General features: G+C 35.9%; 1 protein-coding gene across 1 annotated transcript in view; it reads left to right on the top strand.

The window, feature by feature from the left end:
• The first annotated feature begins 18135 nt into the window (after positions 1 to 18135).
• Positions 18136 to 18689, top strand: part of LOC145296794 (T-complex protein 1 subunit beta-like) — a 46894-nt gene continuing 46340 nt past the window's right edge. Inside the window, exon 1 of the mRNA XM_080142861.1 lies at positions 18136 to 18296. Coding sequence (XP_079998987.1) covers positions 18294 to 18296 — 3 coding nt within the window. The 5' untranslated portion in view covers positions 18136 to 18293. The remainder of the gene's footprint in view (positions 18297 to 18689) is intronic.

Genomic DNA, 18689 nt, shown 5'->3' on the forward strand with positions numbered 1-18689 from the left:
ACAACATCTTTCTTTCTGATCTTCTCTGAGCACCCTTGGAACAAACTTCACACAAATCATCCACATCTTCAGTTCCTTCACAAATAATTGTATGTATAGTTCCCACACTGACGTCAAACTGTGCACTTTTTGTCTCTATAGACACACAACGGTCCTTATCCATGAAATTATTTGGCCAATCAACTGACTTCCTTACCCACACCTCTTATCATCCCTTACAGACTCCTTGCCTTCCTCTGCATCTTCAGTTCCTTCTGAATAATTGTGTAGTTCCCACACTGATCAAACTGTGCACTTATTGTCTCTATGGACACACGACGGTCCTTATCCATGAAATTCTTTCTTTGGCCAATCAACTCTCGTATTCTGACTTCCTTATTCCCCCCACACCCCCACACCTCTCATCATCCCTCACAGACTCTCTGCCTTCCTTGAATCTTTTATGCCACTCAAAAACTGGTGCTCAACTCATGTAAGATGGTCCAAAAGCAGTCTGAAGCATTCCATACATTTCTGTGGCTTTTTTTCCCAAGTTTAAAATTGAATTTTATTGCATATCGTTCTTCTAAACTGTCCACACATCCAAATTGCATTTTTGAAATTCACCAGCTGTGACAATCAGGCTTTAGTCAAGTGTATTCCAATTCCTGCTGTAGCTGTTCATTTGGACCTGAAATCATAAACATTGCAGACGATAGAGATGGATAAGAACTCAGATATGGAGAAAGTGTATTTGGATGGTGAAGCTACTGAGATTGTTCAGAAGTTTGGTTACTTTGTGGCATAATGAAGAAACTCCCTCTTGGGGGAGTTGGGGTTTGCTGTGTTAATAAACCTTGTGCTTGTTGGGTGGCGAAAAAGAAAGACCTTATTATTGAAAAAACATGACGGATGCGGTAACTATTTTCAATCAGATATGATTCAAGCCAAGAGTGACAATTCTTTATAAAACTCAACCAAGTTAAAGCCTTCAGAGAATGCAGGTAGTCAATAATAGTTAAAATTGTCTGACAGCAGAATTGAAAACCACAGTGGCATTCGACTTGCTTTGTTTTTTTTTTTAATGTGTGCATGTTCTCTCTTTCTCTCCCTCCCTCTTTCTTTCATTCTTCTCTCTTATTACTCTATTTCTCTCTCTTTAAAACACAGAAGAATTATATTGAACAGTTGAATCCAGATAGTGGACAAGACAGGTCGCATGCCTTGGTGCTCTTCGTTGTTTCAAAGTTAAAATGCTCCTTAACAGTTAATAATAAAATAATTTTATTTTTATAAAAAAGATGTCTTTGTTCCCTGTTTTGTACAAACGTTCAATTTCAGCAAGTGGTCCCTGCCATCAATGACAATAGAATGCTGCCCGTAAAGATGAGCAGACCCACACCAGTAGATAAAGCTGACGTCAAGTCAATACTAGTGATTCATCTTTGATATTTTCATTGTCCATGTGCCTATTGTTTATTTCCCTCAAAGAGCTAGTTGCTGTTCTCAAGACGTAACAACAGTTAAAGAAACGTCCCCATGACAAACCAAGTAACTCTTCCCGGGTTCACGACCTATTGTTTTCCCTGTTGTTAGAACATGGGGAGCTGGTGCCGTGCCAGGACAGGACAATCATTTCCCCGGAAAATGATTGGGTCATATTGATGCCATGGAATACTGCTGCCATATCTGGGCAGGAGCTGCTAAAAACAGCCTATCCTGCCTTGACAGAGTACAAAATAGACTTTGTGGCTTAGTAGGGGATGCCCTTCCCTCTACCCTGAAACCTCTCTCTCACAGAAGAGACGTTGCGAGCCTATCCTTGTTTTATCGTTATTTCCATAGCAGGTGCTCGTCTGAACTCTGATCCCCCCTCACCAATCTTTCACAAAAAACACCCGTCTAGCTGAATTCACTGTGAAAAATTTCCCCCACTCTTTATCTGTGCCTAAATCAAAATGTGGATTCCATGAACAAAGCTTCTTTCTTAGAACTGCACGCCTGTGGAACTCTGTTCCGTATGCCTGCTTCCCACCTGACTACAACTTGGATGTCTTCAAGTCCAACGTTAACAAATTCCTAATGAACTGCCCCCTTAAGTAAACACTTCATCAAATCTCCACACTAACGTAATGTACTTGCAATAACCCTTATCCCTGTGTGGCTTCCAGGCCATGTAAAAAAAAAAAAAAAAAAAAAAATTGAAACCAGGATACACCCTGGGTTATCACAAAACACAACAGCAGTCCTAACCACTAAATGATTACGAACTATGGTATTACAACCTTGATTATACCATTGGAGCACAGGGTGGGGCAGGTGTCAGGGTGATAGCAAGAGTTAGAAGTGGATGGAATAAGTTCAGGAAATTTCTCCCATAGTTTTTGATGGGGACAATCTTAAACTATTCTCATGTAGTGTTAGTAACACTTCTTCCCATACACTGTTAAGCTCCATGGTTGTATTGATGCCGACATATAGGTCATCGGCCAATTTTATCACTGACCCTTTAATCATCAAGTCGCCGAATACTTTGGACATTAATTGTTCTAAAGCGGATTTAGAGCCTGGGAGACCCATTACCGCTCTTGTATAGACATATACTCCACGGAATGGTGTGCAAATACCAACATATTTCATTGATGATTTGGCCAAGGGTATCTGAAAATATGCTTGTTTCAAATCACATTTGATAATGTATTTGAACTGAGTGATATGTTTGGTGATATCATCAACTTTAGGCATGAGAGCAGGTTGCGGTTTGATATATTGGCCCGATTCAGTAAATGCAGTAACTAGTCGATGGCCTCCTGAAGATTTTGCAACGAGGAATGAAGGACTTACATATTCTGCGGTGATGTTTATGTCTTCTGGTCGCACGAAGATACCTTGCTCATATAGTTTATCAATTTTCGTTTGAAGGAGTTCTAGTTTCGCTCGGTTGTACATAGGGATGCGCCACTTTCTTTGTGGTGGTAGTGGTGTACTCATATTAATTCTATGTTGAAATTTACCAGATTTTCCATTGTAGCATCCTAGTGATGGTGAAAACACCTGGCTATACTTTTTATTTGTCTTGTGGAAGGTGAACTTTTCATCTTGATTGAGGATGTTTAAGGGGCCACAGAAATTTCTGCTGATCTGTCCGATTGCTCAGAGGCCAGAATCAGTGGAGGTGGCTTTGACGTATCACATGTGAGAGGCATCTGAGTAGTATAGCGTATCTGGCATATTTGTTCATGCCGCTTGATAAGTACAGGTATGATTAAATTGTTTGTGAGGATTATTTTGTCGTATTCTGTTTTGGTTATTTTACATTGGATCAAGTCATTATGGTTATCAGTGTGTCTGGGCTCCACCGAAATTGTTTCACTTCGGTATTCTGGTGTTATTGTTAAAGCTATATCTGAACCAGGTAATAAACAGGTTTGACGTGGGATGCGTAATATGGTTGCTGCTCTAACATTAGCGCATCTTTTTATGCTTATGTATTTGAAATTACAGCAATCTCCAAGGTATACAAAATTTGTGTTTGCACGAAGATAAATATCATTTCTGTCCATGAATGGTATACTGCCCAAAATTGTACAATTTAAATCTTTTACCATAAGCTCATCGAAACGAAAGGAGTGTGTTTGTTTTGTGATTGGACATTTTCTGGAAATATTAAAGTGAACCTCACCTGTTATTTCCATAGGAGAGACACCATCTGCCATGTTGGTTTTGTGGGTGGTAGGTAAGATATTCAGTTTGAGACGTCTTGCTTCATTCTTTCTAATTAGGTTACTTTCTGCGCCGGTGTCTAGTGTAACGTCCGCATCCTCTTTGTTTATTTCTACCTCCATACACGGTGACGATATGATGTCTACTCTGTTGATTTTGGGACTCTCGGGTCTTTTGATTTGAATTATCCTATTATCGGAACTATAACACTTTAAGTCTTTGTCATCTTCCTCAGTTTCTGATAAGATTTTGATATCTCCAATTATAGACCAAAGTAACTTTCTGTCTGAGGTTGGCATAAAAAGGCAGTTTTGGAAATAGTGGGTTTCTGCTCCTGATCTATTGGCAGCATAGCAGAGGCAACATTTAGGCCTGTTTCCCAGGCGACTTCTCCGATTTCCTAGCTTTATCGGTCCTTTCCTTCTATAGCTGGAACTAGAGTATGATATGCTGCCCTCTCTATCACCTATTTCTTGTAACAGGGACGGGGCTGCATCACTGATTTCCGTCCTAATGGAATATAGTGTAGAATCTCTTAAGGTGATGGCAAATCTTTGCTTAACAATGGAGGGTAGGTCTCAGTGGATTGCATCAAGCCAAATCATCACTGTGATATTCTGTAAAGTTGAAGTTGGGTGTTCATCATTCTCTAGCTTTGCTCCATAATGTTTGATAGCTGAAGCTTTCGTAATTAGACTATCCTCCATGAACAAATAGCACCTTTCCCAGAGAGCCTCTCTTGTTTCAATGACGCCACATTTGAAACTGAACATGTTCATCGTATTCGAGTCTGTCAAATATTTCGTCTATACTATGTGCCTCTTCTTTAATGAAGGCACTACTAATAACTGGAGCATGAATGCTTATGAAGCCAAGTAGCACTTTTAAGTTAATGGCCTTTTTTTCTGCTGAGAATTTTTTTCCATTGACTTCTTGTTCATCAGCAATGAAGCCTCTATTCGGTGTGCCACTTGCTACACCGCTCCAGGTTTTACGGTCCTCCAAATAACGTTCAAATTTATCTTCATTTGAGATATGATAGATTAATTGTTCATACCACGCTTCGAGGGAACCTCTCGATTCTTGTTCAGTGAGGATTCTCTGTTTAGTACTGAAGGCAGACATGTTTGTTTAAATAGATTAATTGTTTTGGAGGAAAAACTTATAAGATATATTTGTTTTCACTTACTGCATGGTTCCCGTAAGTATTTTTTCTTTTTTGACTTCAGTAAAGGTCTATTTGGTCCGGTTCAGATTCTGTAGCAGCACGTTAATTTCAATAATAGATTAAAACAAACTAATGTGTGCCACGTAGATACGAGAATACACATAAATGTACTAATATAAAATTGTCATGTGATTGTCGTGTCCCTGTATCGCAGTAAAACAACTACAGAAAACTGGTTATATTGTCACTTTCAAAGGGAACTGTTGGTTTAAACCTGCATACAGTTTCTTACTTCTAAATTAGCAAGAAAAGGAACAAATGATTCTCTTTACATTTTAGTCTAGGGATATTGATGGCTATAATTCGAATATTTTATATTGTTTTTTTCCTTCGTTACGACAATCCACCACGTTCACGTTGTTTTCTGATTTGAATATAATGTTTGTTTGCAACTTACTGCGTGGCTCTCGCAAGCAAGTGATTTTTTTTTTGTTTTTTACTGTGCGGTTTGCATAAGTGAATAATATATTTAGTACTTTTTTTTCTTGAAGGTACGTATAATTTTTTTAACCCCTCGCGTTTATTTCTGGCTTAAGCCATCTCCACTCATAGTTAGAAACGGTTTGTAGGAGTACAATGTTCATTTATTACTTTTTTTTTTTCTTATCAGTTATTTTTTGAAAATCGTCTCTTCTCGTCGTTTTTGTAGTGACTCGAAATCTTAAATTACGATGCGGTATTTGTCGTAATTCTTTCAGGGAACAAGTTCCACATTCCGACATGCAATATAATGCGACTTGTAATCCTCATACTTTTAACTTAATATTTCCGGGAAAACTTTTGCGTATCCTTAGTCAATGAGTATGACTGTTTTCATTTGTAGAATGTATTATCGTCGAAGGCTGAATTCTTTTGAATGTTTGCCGCTGCCACCACGTGTGTGGCTTTAAGGTGCTTTTTCTGGGAAAAGCAGATGACAACAATAATCCACATGAGAAAATGATCCCGTCAGAGACAAAGTGCCGAATAGTTAGCAGACTTGAATGAAACACTGCTTGTAGGTAGTGTTGACGGCCTTATATAAGTATGTAGTTCGTATGTAACCGGAGAGCATCTCAACAGGATACATATGCCTATGCTGAATGGTCACTAAGCAGTTATGTAGCAACTATTTTTACTGGGTAAAAAAAACATTAAAAAAATGCCCCACAAAAAAATGCAATCATTTAAGCCATCTTGCACTGTTTTGTGACCTTCCGTCTTGGAGGAGATACAGTTTTAAAAAAATGTAGACAGACAGACAGACATAGCAAGTTTTATAAATGAGATAACTGCTTGTCTAATGCAATTTTTAACTTAGATATAATAAACATCGTCACTTTCTCCTCTGATGGGTTGTTCCATGAAGCAAAAACAGACAGAAATTGCTGGCTTTCTTCTAATGCAGTCGTTTCCAATTGCTGTGCCGCAACATAGTAGTGTGCTGCAGAATGATTACCGATGTGTCGCAAAGAGGTGAGAGTTAGAAACTATTTAATTTCATTTTGTTTAATAAAGACATTATTTAATTTCTTTATAATGATGACATCACTCAATTCAAAATCACCGTATTTCTGGAATCTAACCTTTTCGCATATACTAATTGGTAAGATTTTTATGGTTTATATTAGTGATGGGACGATTAATCAGAATATCAGGAGTTTTTCAAATTATTAAGAATTGGCATCGGAGCTGAATAATTTAATTCAGACCCGATTTCGATAGCAAAACGATTCCTAAATACACAGGTTGTAAGACAAAAATTAATTTTCAAGCTAATCTAACTTTGTGCAGTAGCAGTATTTTCCAAATGTATTTTAACTCTTGCTAATGGTGTGAACTGTGAAAAAAAAAAAAAATTAAAGAATGATCATTTGTAGTTTTAAAATTCAGAAATTAACTGCTTGCTGAATCTTGTAAAATCTCTCAAATGCGTTGTTACCAAGCATATTGTAAGTGATTTATTGCGAAAAGAGTACAAAATATTTAATTTTTGTGATAAGTGTGTCGCGAAAATTACAAAACCTCAGTCGTGTGCTATAATGTAAAAGAGGTTGGGGACTACTGTTCTAATGAGATGACAACACCTTGGTACTTATGCAGTTTACAACCCATGCTGAAGCACATTCATGGGGAGGGGGTGGAGGCTTTTTAACTATTCTGTACTTTCACCTAACAATTTAATAAACAAAAGATACTGTCAAAATTGAATTTAACTTGAAAATTCTATCTAAAAAAAAGTATGGTCCATAAACTGCATAAGCAACGGTATATCTTTCATTGGATTTTCTGAAAACAACAAACTGGTGTTGTGGTGGAAAATTTCTTGAAAACTACATGTAAATTCCTATTCATGCTTTTCATTAGAATCTCATACATCCACATCCCCTGTTGCTTAAATAATGGATAATTATTCAAAGATCAGTGCCAATGATGCATTCAGCATCACCTTGAACGTTTTGAACATCTGCAGACTGATCACAACTTCTGGCAGTTTGTTCCATGGAGCATCGACCCAAACCACAAAAGAAACTGGTCGTTTCAGGTGCAACGTCATTGAATTTCCACAAAGTCCTCTCTGCAGAACTGGTGTAAAGAACAAGAGGCATATTGTAATTGCTGTGTATGATGCTAAAGGTGACGATGAGGTTCCCATGCATCTGCCTATACTCCAGAGGGTACAGGTTTAAGGGCCTTCACCATGTGATTTGTGTAAAGCGTGTGAACTTGCTCCAGTTGTTGGAGAGGGTAAGTAATAGTGAGAGTATAATTCCAATATTTTCCCCAATTCCAATACGATTATTGATTTTGTTCTAAATTCCTGGCTCTGATACAATTACCGATTCCAATTTCAATTTTGATTCTCAAATCGCCTAAAAAGGTAGAATTTCATTTTTTTTTTTAATCTACTGTTAAATGTAGATATTTTCTTTTTAATTTGACAAATTTCTTAATGTTTTCTTAATGTTTAACTGCATGGGTATTATGATATATTTGTGCAGAATCAAGATTAATACATGTAGACATACCTTGGCATCAAAAATATGATTCAACATAAGTTCTCATTTTGATCACTTCTTGATAGGATGTTATCCTGTATTCGTCTTTGTACAATGAGTAGTCAACTTCAATGAAAGTCCATGATAAAGCGTTTATTTATCAACAAAAACAAACCTACTGAACAATTCTTGTTGTTTCTATTTTCCCTTGAATAAAAGTTTATACTTATTTAGTTGTGAAGATGTTGTGTTATCCTTTTCTTGTTCAATATTCTATTTCAGTTAGATGCAACCAGATAGAACTAACCTTTTTTTCTCAATCAACCACATAACCTTTCCAAAAAGATTTTTTTTTCAGTCAGATGCAACTAGGTACACATGACCCTACTTCATCCTGATGTTTTTCCTAACCAACTAACCACATACCTTCTCCATCAAAAGCCTAAACATAATTCAAAGTGTGGTATTTTTGTTTTAATTCAGCCTGCTCCTTTTGGGGGGGCTATATTTTCCCAACATTCAAAATCGACCATGTTTCTTAGTCTGCCCTAATATGGAGGTCATTTCAAAAGCTAAGTCTAGCTATTCTCAAAGGATTTGTGACAAAAGGTTGACTCTCATGATTTTTGGAGAATTTATAATAGTATTATTAATAGTGGCAAGTCTGCTATTCCCCCTTTCTGTTAATGGTCACTAAGGCCAGAGACCACACCACAAAAGTTCACATTAATTTTTTAACATGTATAAAATTTATCTTTTAATGTACAACTGGCTTTCTGTACACCACACTGTTGTTTTAAAATGGATGAGACCAATTTATGATTTAAAATGGATTAGACCAATTTATAAGCTGGGATCATGTGTACGAACGCCCCCCCCTCCCCTATTTTTTATTTTCATCTTTTCAAGTTTTTCAGCAGATTACTAATCTACCAGATCATCAGAATAAATGCAAAAAAGAACATAAATCAATATTTAAAGATTTGTAGACGGTGCTCATTTTCTAATGCAACAGTCTAGTAAATCGATCACCCATTTTAGAACAATTCAACATTTTTAGACCAAATTTTGTGAATTTAGCCTTTTTTTAAAAGTAGTTTGGCCTGTTTGGCCTTTTTTTTTTTAAATTTGACTTGAAATTTGCTCTTTTCCGATTGTTTATTTAAATATAGTTATTTTTAAGTTTCATCATCCAACATTTACAAAGGTTTTGCTCAGACAAATCTTTTTTCTTTTTCTTTTCTCAAATTTGTTTTTGTTTTAAAAAGCAATCTTCAAGTTTCATCACCTGACATTTCCAATTTTTAAATTAACAGGAAAACTCTTTGGTATACTTATGTGTGTGCACAGTTTCTAATACAATAAATCGATCCCCCATGTTGGGATCACTTGACGAGAACTCATAGACCCCTCTTATATAAAAGATTTTTCATTTATCAATCTAAAGGCAATAATTAATGGTTAACGTGCGACAGAGTACCAACTAAAGACTTACTTTTAAAAAGTTGATTCTTAATCATCTTTGTTCCATTACAAAACATCATAAAGATTTCTTCTGTATTTTTTTCTTTTTTTTTTTTACAAGGGAGTCACCACTTACCACGGACTGAAGGCCACTTGAGGATAAGAGTTAATGAATGTAATGTGGTAGTGTAGTAATCATTAATGGTGTAAGTTGAGTAGAATTTGATTATTAAAGGGGAGGGGTCAACACGAATTTGTTTGCATTGGACTTGAAGACTGATATTGTAGTTGGTTGGGAAACAGGCCAATGGAGCAGTGTTCTATAGGTGGGCAGTTCTAGGGAAGAAGATTTATTCATGCAATCTGCATTTAGAATTAGCCACAGATAGAGAGTAGAGGAAATTGTTGATAGTGGTTGTAGCTAGATGAGTGTTTTTTTGTGAAAGTTTGGCAAGATTGGAGCTCAGACAAGTACTTGCCATGGAGATACTGATAGAGCAGAGACAGGCTTGCAACGTCTCTTCTGTAGAAAAGAGGTTGCAGGGAAGAGAAAGGGGCATCACTTACTAGGTTTCGAAGCTGGTTTTGAACTTTATCAAGGCAGGATGGGTGTGTTGAGCAACTCCTGCCTAGATGTGGCAACAGTACTTCATTTTATGATGTACTTGGCTCTTTTTAACTAAGTATAATTAATTCTAAATAAGCAACATGGGTTCTTATTTAGAATTCAACTTAATCAAAGAAAATAAAAATACAGAAAATACCTCATCACGGAACGAAGATGTCATATTCCAAAAATTATGTAAATTGATTGGGTATTTATTTTTATATATAGAAAAACATTTTTTAACGATTTTTAGCGCTTTTCAGATCCATTAAAAGTCTTATTTTAATCTCGATAGTTCGAATTAAGTTGTCTCCCTCTTATTTATAAATAATGGCAAATCAAAAAATAATACCTTGCTTCATAATGAAATATGATTTTTTTAGTTAAAAAAAATACTTTGTTTACATTCTTCATTAGAAACAATTGGTACAGCAAAGACAATTCCAACAACAACAACAACTGGAACAACAAAAACAACACCAACAACAATTATAATTCAAGTTATTTTCGTGATTTTTGGAATATGGCATTTCCATTCTGTGGTGGGTATGTACACCATAAAGATTTTTTTCTGGATTTTTAAAAAAATTAAGTTGTATTCCAAATATGAACCCAAAAGTTTAACATTTATACAGACATATTGGTATTTCTGCAGTTTACTGGCTGTGTTGAAATAAAACATTATTATTTAGAAACCCATTCTTAACATGAGAAGGATGACTTTGTTAAATATTTTGTACTTTGACATAGCAATTTAGTAAACAAAAGATACCATAAAAAATTTTCTTTCTTTTTTTTTTAATTACATTTTCATCCCAAACAAGGCACATTGCCACTTTGATGTAGGGGGCTACTATCAGGGTCATAAGCTACAGGGGTACTATGTGGGGAATTGGGCAGCAAGATGTCGGTTCACGTTACACTTGAACTTCTGCATATCAGTACAGTTGGGGAAGCAGGAAGGGAATGCCAAAGTCTAGGGGTTCTGGGGAAAAAACTACTGGAGTAGAAGGCTTTCTTACATCTAGGGATTTCTACTGTGAAGGGGTGGGATTTTGCTGCTTCTCGGGTTTGTCGAGGGTATTTACGTCGAGGGGGTACAAGTGCTTGCAGTTCGTCAGAGCATTCACCGTTAAAGTACTTGTAGAACAGGCAATGGGATGCTACATTTTGTCGATGAAACAGAGGCTGAAGCTTAGATGACAGTTCAGGACCTATCAGGTTGACAACTCTCTTTTGAACCTTGTCTAGGAGCGAGAGACTAGTAGCAGATGCACCAGCCCAAATATGACAACAATACTTCATACATGGGCGAATGGTGGCCTTATAGAGGTACAGGACACTTTTAGGCGTTAGTAGCTTTCTAGCACGGTAGAGAGAACTTACTTTTTTCACAGCAATCCTGGCAATGCTCTCAATGTAATTTTTCCAACTCATGTTTCCTGTGAACATTAGGCCGAGGAGTTTAAAAGATGTACTTTCAGATAAAGAGTCTTTGACCATTGCTATTGGTGGTAGAGAAGGTTTCTTGTAGTTATTGGAGGAAACAAGTTTAGTCTTGGCAGCATTGAATGTGACCATCCATTTTTGTCCCCATTCCACTACAGATTGGAGGTCATCCTCTAGTGTTTCTGCCATTTCTTTAGATATGTGTTCATTTGCTTTCCTGTCATGTCTGTTATAGAGCGTGGTGTCATCAGCATATATACCCATCTCACAGACAATTTTGTCAGGGAGGTCATTTATGAACATTAGGAATAATAGAGGTCCGAGGATAGACCCGTGAGGCACTCCCGCATTTATATCATATTGTTTAGATGTACAACCTGGATTTTTCTTTTATCTAAGAAGGATTTAATTATGTTAAGTATTCTTCCAGTGATACCGTATGATTTGATTTTCCTGAGAAGACCTTCATGCCATACCCTGTCAAAAGCCTTAGATATATCTAGAGCTACCACTCTACCCTCCTCTGCTTTGTCCAGTGAATGGTATATACGCTCAGAGATTACAGTTAGGATGTCTGCTGTGGAACGGGCTTGTCTAAATCCATATTGTTGGTTGGTCAGAAGTTTAGCATCTGTAAGGTGATGGTTAATTATGGACTCAAATATTTTGGTGAAAAGTGGGAGGAGGCTAATGGGGCGGTAATTTACTGGGTCAGTTCTTTCGCCAGAATTCTTGAAAACTGGCACCACAGAAGCAGTGTTCCAGCAGGCAGGAAAGCAAGCAATGGAATTTAACTTGAAAATTATATCTAAATATAGTAAGGTCCGTTAACTACAAAAGTATTGTATTTTTTCCGAAAGAGTTCAGTGAAAAAAAAAAAATAAATAAAATTCCACCGTGTGTTCTGTTACTTACTATGCATTACATTTAAGTCTACACAAATGCATAACACGTTAGTGAAGTCTTACGATTAAAATCAAGTTCTGCCCATCTTTGTTTACATTCTTTGTCAGATACAACTGGAACAACAAAAACAACCCTGACAACAACAATAATTGGAACAACAAAAACAACCCCAACAACAACAATAATTGGAACAACAAAAACAACCCCAACAACAACAATAATTGGAACAACAAAAACAACCCTGACAACAACAATAATTGGAACAACAAAAACAACCCCAACAACAACAATAATTGGAACAACAAAAACAACCCTAACAACAACAATAATTGGAACAACAAAAACAACCCCAACAACAACAATAATTGGAACAACAAAAACAACCCCAACAACAACAATAATTGGAACAACAAAAACAACCCCAACAACAACAATAATTGGAACAACAAAAACAACCCCGACACCAACAATAATTGAAACAACAAAAACAGCCCCAACAACAATAATAATTGGAACAACAAAAACAACCCGACAACAACAATAATTGGAACAACAAAAACAACCCTGACAACAGCAATAATTGGAACAAAAAAAACAACCCTGACAACAACAATAACAACAATAATTGGAACAACAAAAACAACCCTGACAACAACAATAATTGGAACAACAAAAACAACGCAACAACAATAATTGGAACAACAAAAACAATCCCAACAACAACAATAATTGGAACAACAAAAACAGCCCCAACAACAACAATAATTGGAACAACAAAAATACCCCACAACAACAATAATTGGAACAACAAAAACAACCCTGACAACAACAATAATTGGAACAATAAAAACAACCCCAACAACAACAATAATTGGAACAACAAAAACAACCCTAACAACAACAATAATTGGAACAACAAAAACAACCCCAACAACAACAATAATTGGAACAACAAAAACAACCCCGACACCAACAATAATTGGAACAACAAAAACAACCCTAACAACAACAATAATTGGAACAACAAAAACAACCCAACAACAACAATAATTGGAACAACAAAAACAACCCGACAACAACAATAATTGGAACAACAAAAACAACCCCAACAACAACAATAATTGGAACAACAAAAACAACCCCAACAACAACAATAATTGGAACAACAAAAACAGCCCCAACAACAACAATAATTGGAACAACAAAAACAACCCTGACACCAACAATAATTGGAACAACAAGAACAGCCCCAACAACAATAATAATTGGAACAACAAAAACAACCCGACAACAACAATAATTGGAACAACAAAAACAACCCCAACAACAGCAATAATTGGAACAAAAAAACAACCCTGACAACAACAATAACAACAATAATTGGAACAACAAAAACAACCCTGACAACAACAATAATTGGAACAACAAAAACAACCCTAACAACAACAATAATTGGAACAACAAAAACAATCCCAACAACAACAATAATTGGAACAACAAAAACAACCCCAACAACAACAATAATTGGAACAACAAAAACAACCCAACAACAACAATAATTGGAACAACAAAAACAACCCTGACGACAACAACAATAATTGGAACAACAAAAACCACCCCAACAACAATAATAATTGGAACAACAAAAACAACCCCAACAACAACAATAATTGGAACAACAAAAACAACGCAACAACAATAATTGGAACAACAAAAACAACCCAACAACAACAATAATTGGAACAACAAAAACAACCCCGACAACAACAATAATTGGAACAACAAAAACAACCCGACAACAACAATAATTGGAACAACAAAAACAACCCCAACAACAACAATAATTGGAACAACAAAAACAACCCCAACAACAACAATAATTGGAACAACAAAAACAGCCCCAACAACAACAATAATTGGAACAACAAAAACAACCCTGACAACAACAATAATTGGAACAACAAAAATAACCCCAACAACAACAATAATTGGAACAACAAAAACAACCCCGACAACAGCAATAATTGGAACAAAAACAACTCCAACAACAACAACAACAACAGTTGAAACAACAACAACAACAATAAAGGTTTGAAAAGTTATTCAAACAACAGGCAAAAGAAAATAAATCTCTTTTGGAAGACGTATTATCAAGGACCATAAAATCATCAGGTTCGTGGACTTTTTCAGCTGAAGGAACTGAAAATTTGTCTCGGAATTTAAATATGACCTGGATATTGATTCAACATTTCCAGCTTGTTGTTTTAGGTTTGAAACCATATTAATGAAAAGATGAAAATAATAGTCTGACGAAGAAACAATCATGCTATTATTACAAAAGTTGGGAACAGAAAAAATACTAAATACGGGAATTTAATCTGTCCAAAAAAAGAAAAAAAAGTAGAGGGCATGTCATTTTGCGAAACAATACAAATTTTATTGAAAATTTTCAATAAAAATGATAGTCTATTTCATACGCGATATAAGTGTTTAAATATCGTAAAAGATGAGGACGATAATTTTGTCACATATGCTGATATAGTTAATGCATAATGGAAGCATTTGAATTAACGTAATTATTGAGCAACTCAAGTATCTTATTTTTGTCCGAGGTCTAACAACACCAAAGGAAAAAAAATTAGATCAAGAGTTCTTAGTATAATGGAACAGGACCAAATGTTATGTTGCAAAAAGGATGACAGCGTCTAATAAATATTAAAAATGATAATACTCAGATTGAAGAGAAAAGCATATCACAGATACAGGCTGTAAGACAAAAATCGAATTCAAGTAAAGAAAACAATGTTATATGTAATGTGTCTGGTGGAAAACATATAAAAAAGGACTGTTTATTTAAGGATAAAATATGCTTTAATTTACATTGTAAGAAAGCATCACAGGTTTTTACATGGAAGAGAGTTTATTCTGCAAACAGACCACAGACCGTCAGTAACAATTTTTGGTTTGAAAAAAGGTATACCAACTCACATGGCAAATTGACTACAATGTTGGGGTGTAATTCTATTGAATTATAATTTTAAAATAGAATAAATATCTTCAAAGAAGATAAGTCATGCCGATGGGTTATCAAGATTAATATCTAAATATATGGATCCACTGGGAGAAACAGTAACAGTAATGCTAAGAGACGAAAGTGAATCAACGAATCTGTTATTAAATACTATTAGAGAACGTCCTGTTATGCTAGAAAATGTGAAAAAAAGCAATGGAGAAAGCTTCTCCTGCTTTTTGCCAAAATATTTGAGTCGTTTATTAACTAAGCTCTAATCCATCACCTTACAGCTACTAAATTTCTGACCAACCAAAACCATGGATTTAGGCAAGCCCGTTCTACAGCAGATATCTTAACTGTAATTTCTGAACATATATACCATTCATTGGGGACGAGGTAGAGCAGTAGCCCTAGATATATCTAAGGCTTTTGACAGGGTACGGCATAATGATCTTCTCGAGAAAATCAGATCATACGGTATCACTCGACGAATACTTAACATAATTAAATCCTTCTTAAGTAAGAGAAGAATCCAGGTTGTCCTCGACAGTCATACATCAAAACATTATGGTATAAATGCAGGAGTACCTCAGGGGTCTATCCTTGGACCTTTATTATTCCTGATATTCATAAATTACCTCCCTGATAAAATAGTCTTTGAGATGGGTATATTTGCTGATGACGCCACTCTGTACAGCAGGCATGAGTTGAAAACAAATGAACACATATCTAAGGAAGACCTCTAGTGAATGGGAACAAAAATGGATGGTCACATTCAATGCTGCCAAGACTAAGCTTGTTTCCTTCAATAATTACAAGAAATCTTCTCAACCAATAATAGCTATGGCTAAGGATACATTACCTGAAAGTACTCGGCCTAACGTTCACAAGGAACAAGAGTGGGCTCCTTCTACTGAGTTAGAAAGCTACTTATACTTGAAAATATCCTGTACCTCTATAAGGCTACCATTCGCCCATGTATGGAGTATTGTTGTCACATTTGGGCTGGTGCATCTGTTGCTAGTCTCTCACTCCTGGACAGGGCTCAAAAGAGAGTTGCCAAACTGATAGTTGTGGGAGCCTTTTCTAGTCTCACACAAAAACACGCGTTCACATCTCAAGCTATATTACTTGTCATATACATACGCGCACACAAACATACGTGCGCACGTACATATATTCACGTTCGCGTATATACACTCACATTCACGTGTATACACACACATGCTAATGTACGCACATGTATGCACAGATGGACAATGTCACTTCCCTTTCAAAGGAAATCTACACATGCGCAAAAGACCACCGGAAACAATTATAAAAGCAAGAGACAAGCTATTTCCAGCCCTTTTTTGGACCAGCTCTCAAGCTGAGAGGCTCGGCTAACCAGCTGCCTCCTGAAAGGGAGGCACATGCTCACGCGCATCACGTCCCCTGCGACTATGTATGGGGCACGAGCTAACAGAAAGTATGTACACTTTATACGTTTTCCATCTCCATGGCCTGGATTGACTTTTTCTCATTTTATCATTCTCTCTCTATACTACAATACACTTTCCTCCTCACCAGCTAACGGCGAGAGACGCACACCAAACTGGATTGACTTTCTTTCTTTCTCTCTCTACAACAATAGACTTTCTCCTTCTCACCAGTAAACAGCGAGAGACGAACGCCAAACTAAACACGTGTTTTACCCTTTTCTTTCACTTGTTTCTTCACGAAATAAATCCCAGTTCGTTTAATTCAATTTAACACATACTTTGTCTCTTTCTCAATTCATTTTTCCTTTCCTAATTCAAATCATTTTTCCTATTTTATACGACTGGGGGATATATATAATATATCCACCAGTCCACAACATAGTCGTGTCAGCTTCAACCTCTGTCTCACCGACAAAATGTTGCATCTCTCTGCCTGTTCTACAAGTATTTTAGTGGTGAATGCTCTGATGAACTACAAGCACTTGTACCCCCACAACGTAAATACCCCGACATACCTGACAAGCAGCAACATCCCACCCCTACACAATAAAGATCCCTAGATGTAAGAAATCCTTCTACTCCAATAGTTTTTTCCCCAGAACTGCTAGAATTTGGAACTCCCTTCCGGGAATCTGATTTCCTAACTCTTTACATAGTATCCTTGCAACTTATATCTCTGATAGTAGCCCCTACATCAAAGTGACAACTGTGCCTTTTTTGGGGTGAAAATGGGGGAGAAAAAAAAGAAGGAATACCAAAAACCTTGTCGAGTAGTGGGAGGAATTGTTTTAGAATTTAAAGTGGGGATCAGTCAGTTTTGTATATAAATTTAACATAAAATGATTTCCCATTCCAGGCCATTCTAACGCTTTAAGGTATTAACTAGAACGTTTTACCACTAAGTCCGCCTGAGGCGCCCCTATGAAACTTAGGAAATGCCGAAAAGTCTGATCACGGCAAATTTTGTAACGATCGAAGAGTACGCCGCCCCACTTTTTTTTAGTGGATCTTGAAACCTCTAATAAACTGAGATTGTGTTTAATGTTGCAATCGGTGTAGGGATAAACAGACTCGATAGAATTATCGTAAAAATCTGTTTTGTCAGTAGAGAGCGATTTTTTTTTTTTTTAGAATAATATTTTTTTTAATACCTTGATTCCAATAATTTCACCATAAATATAAAGATATCTTTATTTACAAAAAATAACTAAAATTGTGCTATCCTAGATAATTTAAATCTACATTTAATTAAAACAAATTTGAAAGCATGTGCTTTTTTTTTTTTTTTAATACCGTCAATTTCTTATGTTGTTTCGTTCCGACTACCTTTTGATTTCGTTCCGTTTTTTTTTTTATGAAACCGTTTTCTTTATTACTAAGTGATTTTCAGAAGCCGGTTTCTTCGAGAAAGTTCAGTAACAAATTTACGCATTTAGATTGATACTGCCGGTAAAAACGTTCCATCATGGTAAGTAAAACCAATAAGAATGATTAGATGCTTTTGCTTGGATGTTATTCTGATTAAATGTTAAATATATTAATTTAAATAAACCATTTTGGACTTGCATTAATGACTCAGCTACATTTTTTCTTGTTGGTCACGTTTTATAAATGTACACTAGTATAATATTTGAATAACAACTTTTTTCTTTTTTTTTTTTAGATTTTTGTATGTATTTATTTTTGGTTTTATATTTAAATAAAATTTAATTTTGTTAATTGAGACAATGTGCGATTAGTTTCTTAACTGCGGTCCCATCCTTATATAGCTTTTATCACTTTCCAACGTTTATGTACGTTTTCAGCGTCCTAAATTCTCTCTTCAATTCATACGATTATTCGATTTGTAGATTTTAAAATG

The sequence above is a fragment of the Euprymna scolopes genome, chromosome 17, assembly GCF_053919585.1.
Source record: "Euprymna scolopes isolate OS-2025 chromosome 17, ASM5391958v1, whole genome shotgun sequence".
Taxonomy (NCBI): Eukaryota; Metazoa; Mollusca; class Cephalopoda; order Sepiida; family Sepiolidae; genus Euprymna; species Euprymna scolopes.